The 6,387-nt window shown below is 39.8% G+C and overlaps 1 protein-coding gene across 1 annotated transcript in view; it reads right to left on the bottom strand.

Annotated features, from left to right (window-relative positions):
* Nucleotides 1-5,377: 5,377 nt before the first annotated feature.
* LOC109968591 (uncharacterized) overlaps nucleotides 5,378-6,387 on the bottom strand; it is a 3,691-nt gene continuing 2,681 nt past the window's right edge. Inside the window, exon 4 of the mRNA XM_020614952.1 lies at nucleotides 5,378-5,407. Coding sequence (XP_020470608.1) covers nucleotides 5,378-5,407 — 30 coding nt within the window. The remainder of the gene's footprint in view (nucleotides 5,408-6,387) is intronic.

Raw genomic sequence — 6,387 nt, forward strand, 5'->3', positions numbered from 1 at the left:
AACACTAATTTTCATTCTCACTGTTGTGAGTGTGTCAAGCTGTAAGCCCTGGATGCTGTATCAATGTCACTGTCATAGGCAGAAATGAACAGAACTTGACACAAACCAATGTGAATAAAACCAAGAGTAAACTAAGGCTGACAACACAACCCTCTTTGCCATGCACACACGTACACTATTTTGCTGGAGGAGGGAAATGTAGTCGGAGGATGTTAAAGTATAAAGTCAGAGGAAAGTATAATCAGTGGAATTAGGAAACAGTGAAGGGTACAATAGATGAATATAAGAAAATTCCCTAAACTCGACAGCAGTCTAGGGAGTTGAGTGAAGGGAAAAATAAATTGTACACAATGTGCATCTGGTGGAAAACCTATCTACTGGAGGCAGCTGAAAAGGAGCTGGCCAGCTTTGTCAAAATGTTCTCACAGAGAGACTTTCCTTTAACCAGAAAGAACATCCAGAAGCCAGCTTTTGATTATGCCAGTGAAATAATGGGAGTTCCTGGGGTGAAGGACACCACTGGTTTAATGAATTAATGACTGAACTAGTAAATATATTTAATGATTAAAAAACAAAGTAACATGAAATACAGCTGTTCTTTAGTTAAGCTGTATTGTTTGGTGTCCTCCATCACCGACTGCCCTGTTTTGCCTGAACACTTACAGTAAGTGTTGAACATGCTCCCACACATTGCTTGAAAATCTTTGGTACACTCATTATACATGTTTATATCATATGTTCTTTTTTGTAAATGTCCTGTGACTATTGTTTTGACTTCTATGTTAATGTCCTGTGTTTTGTGTTGTAAAATGAAAGTAAAATATCTGTAGTGATTGTGACACTATCATTAAACCAGGGCAGTTCATACTTAATTTCAGGCAAATGTGTTCACATCAAACCATGCATAAAGTACCATGCAAAGAATGTCATATACATGTTGGTACCCATGCTCTAATAATTAAATAAAACTAGAAATAAATGAGAAAAGAGATAGTTTTATGTTATTTAGCTGAACTGTCCCTTTAATTAAACAACCATGTCAAAAGAACCTTATCTAGTAACCTTATCAGCAAAACTCAAGTGGCCTAGTAGTTCACAACAGGGCTCAGCAGAGGAAAAAGAAACAAGCAGGACAGTGGTTTATACTCGATGCCCCTTGTGAGTCTGTGACCACTTATTTACCTTAATGGAGGTGTTTGTTCTTCTGCTCTCTGCTGTTTCCTAATTCATAGTGTAGGTTGTTAACAGGGCTTCTGTTTCCCAGCAACAGCTTGTTCTGCATCCCGAGCTGTGCCTGTACACCAGCAGCGGGTCTGACAGGAAGACCGTGCCGACTAATGAGACTGGATGCATGGGTGAGCACCATCTGGAGCCAGCCAAGTTAATCATTTCCATTCAGGGCAGCCAGGCCTTTGTACACAGGTGATTGGCTAATAAACTTAGTTGGAGGTATTTTCACTGTATCAATGACTTAAGGAGCCAGTGTCAACTTGGAGAGAGTGTTTGTGGGTACAACACACATCAAACACCTTTGGCCTTTTGGAGTGAACAAAGAGATCGACAGGGGCAGCGATGTCTGGCTTCTGAAATCCCCTTGTATTGAACTGGTACAGTGTTCAAGCCCCTTGAGAAAACAAGACAGTCATCCACCAGTTTCTCAGCCATGATATGGATCAACAATTTGCAAGTAAATGTTCATTTTTTCATGCTTCCTGAGGTGCACCGGGTGCTCTTGAGATGTGGATGGGCCTGCGCTTTCCTCATCACACCCCTAATTAAATAGAAACTTTCCGTGCTCATAAACGCAGTGCAACCATCAAAAGGAGGAATGCTCGGAAAAAGAGAGGAAAGCTCCAGGAATCACAGTCTTTAGGCTGAAGGAAGCCTCATGGATTACTATTTACAGTGTCACTGGCCTGGGAAGCCAGTCAGGAGTGGAAAAATGAAATGAGTTTGGAGTGAGTCTGGCCAGACCGCTGGTGGGTGGTGACATATAGCAGCTACGTTTAAACATCACATACCGTAAGTTACCCAACCACTAAACAGCTCTACATGTTCACAACAGGGCTTCATACACGCAAAGGTCTTAACCTGTGTGAAGGAAAAGGTCCCAGGTTCTGTCTAGAGGACAGTTACTGATACACCAAAGAAGAGGAATTCAAAAGATCTCAGCTTGGAGCTTTTGTGCTTCCTGTCTGTAGTTAGTTTGTTAGTTAATCTTTATTTAAAACAAGAAGAAACCCTGAGATTAAGACATCTTTTATAAGAGAGCCTTGTGAATAATTTATAGAGTAATTTATATAACAAATCATTTAAATATCTAGATAAATTACATCCAGCACCTTCAACCCAAAGCATCAAACGCACACATGGCAACATTAATCAAAACGATTATAAATACTGTTTAAAATGTTGGTGAGTAAGATTTGAAAATATCTGAGAGGAATGAGTTTCTCTAACTTCAAGCTGTGTTGTAGCTCATTTTAGTAATGAGGTGTACAGTACCAGAAACCAGTCTTCTCTAGTTCAGAGGAACTTTAAGATCCGTCTCTCCTGTGACTTGTCATGGTTACGAACTGATCTAAGGATGTTAAATTACCAGGCTGTTTGGATTGCAGCGCTTTATATAGATGAGGTAGGGTTGTAGTACCTGAGTCCAGGACTCAGACTTGAGTCCTGATTTTCAGAACTCGTGACTCAACTTGGAATTGAGCACTAATGACTCAGACTTGGAGTCGAGCATTGGCTACATTTAGACTTGAAGGCTGGAGATGAGCACTTGAACAATTTTTTTTTTGTAGTAGTAGTAGTCTATAATAATTTGGCCTAAGATACTGACACTAATATTGACACTGTTAATGCTAAGTAACATCTGTCTGTGTGCGTACATGTATGTTTGTTTGGCTGTTGTGTCACACACTTGAAGTAAACACCTTTTAAAATGAAGAGAGCTGTGTCAGTTGTGTTTCATGTGGACCGGACTTGACTCTGACTATTCTTAGGTGACTCTGATTTCGCTTGGGCTCGAAACACTGGGGGCTCAAAACTCAACTTGGACTTGAGGTTTAGTGACTCGATTGCAACACTGAGATGAAGATACAGGTATGCTGATGTCTTCTAGAGGCCAGTAATGACCACCCTCCCTTTTCATATAACTCAAAGTGCTAAGAACAATAGCTGTCTTGTGAAATGAAGCAAGTGGCACTGAGGTCTACTGCGTCCAGTGGTTTAAGGCTAGAAGCAGCAGCAGCATGAGCATACAGCATATGTGCTGTAGGTTGTTTTTTTCTGCTTTCAAAGAAGAAACAAGCTATGCTTTACCATAAATAGCCAATTTTTATTTTTAACTTCTGAGCAAGATGTTCAAAATGAGTTTTACATGACAATCTGATATCTATTAGATTTTTAAATATTTATCAATTGCATCTCCATATATAGTAGCATGGATAGGAATGGGAATTGCCAGTAAGTGAATCAAGCTCTTTCAAAATGCAACACATTTTGTTGTTTTGGATTTTAGAAAATCCTTGAAGTTACATCCATCCATCCATCCATCCATTTTCCTCCGCTTATCCGGGACCGGGTCGCGGGGGCAGCAGTCTAAGCAAAGATGCCCAGACTTCCCTCTCTCCAGACACTTCCTCCAGCTCCTCCGGGGGAATGCAGAGGTGTTCCCGGCCCAGCCGAGAGACATAGTCCCTCCAGCGTGTCCTGGGTCTTCCCCAGGGCCTCCTCCCGGTCGGACATGCCTGGAACACCTCCCTAGGAAGGTGCCCAGGACCCGAGCCACCTCAGCTGGCTCCTCTCGATGTGGAGGAGCAGCGGTTCTACTCTGAGCTCCTCCCGGGTGACCGAGCTCCTCACCCTATCTCTGAGGGTGCGCCCGGCCACCCTGCGGAGAAAGCTCATTTCGGCCGCCTGTATCCGGGATCTTGTCCTTTCGGTCATGACCCAAAGTTCATGACCATAGGTGAGAATTGGAAAGTAGATCGACCAGTAAATCGAGAGCTTCGCCTTAGAGCTCAGCTCCTTCTTCAACACGACGGACCGGTACATCGACCGCATTGCTGCAGAAGCTGCACCGATCCGCCTGTCAATCTCCCATTCCATCCTTCCCTCACTCGTGAACAAGACCCCAAGATACTTGAACTCCTCCACATGAGGCAGGAACTCTCCACCAACCTGGAGAGTCCTTTAAGTTACAAAATATATTTAAACGTGAGAATATGATGTTGTTTTCACTGTTGACCTGTTTCCACTATGTAAAAATTTAAATTAACTTTACCTACAGTGCCAGTCAATATTTTGGACACACCCTCTCATTCAGTGGGTTTTCTTTGTTTTAACAGTATATCCTATTCTGTTGTAACCTATATTATGAGAAGAACTGCTCAACTAAATGAAGAGAAGCAATAGCCTGTTTTTACTTTAAGAGATGAAAGTTTACAGAACTAACCTCATTCAAGGCAGCTCATTTCCCCAAAAATGTCATTACACCTAAAAATAATTTTATAATAGTGATAGTTTGACCTTCATATTATAATACGATAACCATGAAAACCTACTCCTAGCATTTAGAATCTCACTGATACCATTATTAGTTTGAATCTTATTCAAGAAAAATGACATTTTTCAGAATGTAGCTCAGTAACTTTTAAAGATATGTCAAATTTCTTGACACTGCACTGATTCAGCAGAGTTTCAAATGCAAAACCCATACAAATGTGAACATTCTGGATGAACACATCTGGAGTATTACTTGGATCCAGATCATACTTTGGTGTTTGGTAGATCTTACATGAATGTTATTGTACAATGTTTGCCCAAGCACTGTAGGCATTATGTATGAAATTAGAAGAAAAAGAAATCCCTATCTCACAGTTGTGAAGAATAAAAAAATATATAATTCCTGGATCTGGAAGATGATCCTGATCAACACCAAAATCTAATGAATTATTTCATGGACCATACCCTACCAGAAAAAAATAACCAAAATCCATTCATTACTTTTTTGAGTTATGCTATGAACAAACCAACTAACCAACAAACACCAGTAAAAACACTTCATCTACCTGAACACTCTGATTAAACTGTTTCTCATGAATTACAAGTCTCAGGCATCGCCGCTTAACGGCAGATCAAATTTAAGCTTCCCAGAGTTCAAGTAGCAGAACATCTCAACATCAACTGTTCAGCGGAAACTGGATGAATCAGGCCTCCATGGTTAATTTGCCACAAAGAAACCAGTACTGAAGGAAACCATTACAGAGGACAATGTGCCAAAACACACCTCCGGGCTATGTAAGGGCTTTGGACAAAGAGGAAGTATAATGAATGGAGTGTTGTGTCAGATGGCCTGGCCTCTAAATCCGCAGACCTAAACGCAGCTGAGATTGTCTAGGACAGGCTGGAACACAGAGAGGAAATCAGCCAACAAGTGCTCAGCAGATGTGAGAACTTCATTCAACAATTCTGGAAAAGCATCCCAGGTGACTGTCATAAAGCTGGTTGGGAGAATGTCAAGAGTGTGCAAAGCTGTTCTCAAAGCAAAAGGTTGCTACGGTGAAGGATCTAAAACTTCAAACCTATTTTGCTTTGTTTACACATTTTTGCTTATTAGGTACACTGAAAAAAATCTGTTGGATTTACTTAATTCAATAGTGGACATTGGTTGCACACAAAATGTTTGCTTTGAGAGAAAATGTCTGAATTGAGTTAAATCAACATTAACCGTTTGTGCTCAATCAATACAACTGCTTTGTACTGATACTAATGTATTGAAATACGTTTCCGTCGTGTAACTTGAACATGTTGATTATGTTACTCCAGCACAATTTGATCACTTTATGCCGACACAATCAAATTCATTTTATACCATTATTTAATCACTTTCGTCCAACACTATTTTTTTAAATTATCATCAAGTGTGCAATCATAACACAATGTAAATTAGAAACTAATTTTAAAAATAGACATCTACAAAGTCAACAATTTGTATTGTATTTTATTCTTGTCTAATAACATTTCTCCATTGGAAACTTTGTCAAATTTGCTACATTACAGATTAATTAACAAGCAATTAAGTGCATCTTTAATGCACAATGCAAGAATTTTAACATACAAAAGTGTCACATGACCAAAGAGAACAGTACAAGCACAGAACTGCATAGTAAATACAAGTTAGAACTTTTTCCTATATTGCAATATTAATTCTAGAAATATTGTCCCTCTTTGAAACCAAGTGCACCTTAAACGCACCATACATGGACTTAAAGCATCAAATATGCAAATAACTACAATGTAATTTTAATGGTACAACAGCAAATTGTGTCAAGCAAATCCAAGACAGTAAAAGGACAGTAATTACTACTGTAAAACATCAAACTC

This window comes from Monopterus albus, unplaced genomic scaffold, assembly GCF_001952655.1.
Source record: "Monopterus albus unplaced genomic scaffold, M_albus_1.0 scaffold154.1, whole genome shotgun sequence".
Taxonomy (NCBI): domain Eukaryota; kingdom Metazoa; phylum Chordata; class Actinopteri; order Synbranchiformes; family Synbranchidae; genus Monopterus; species Monopterus albus.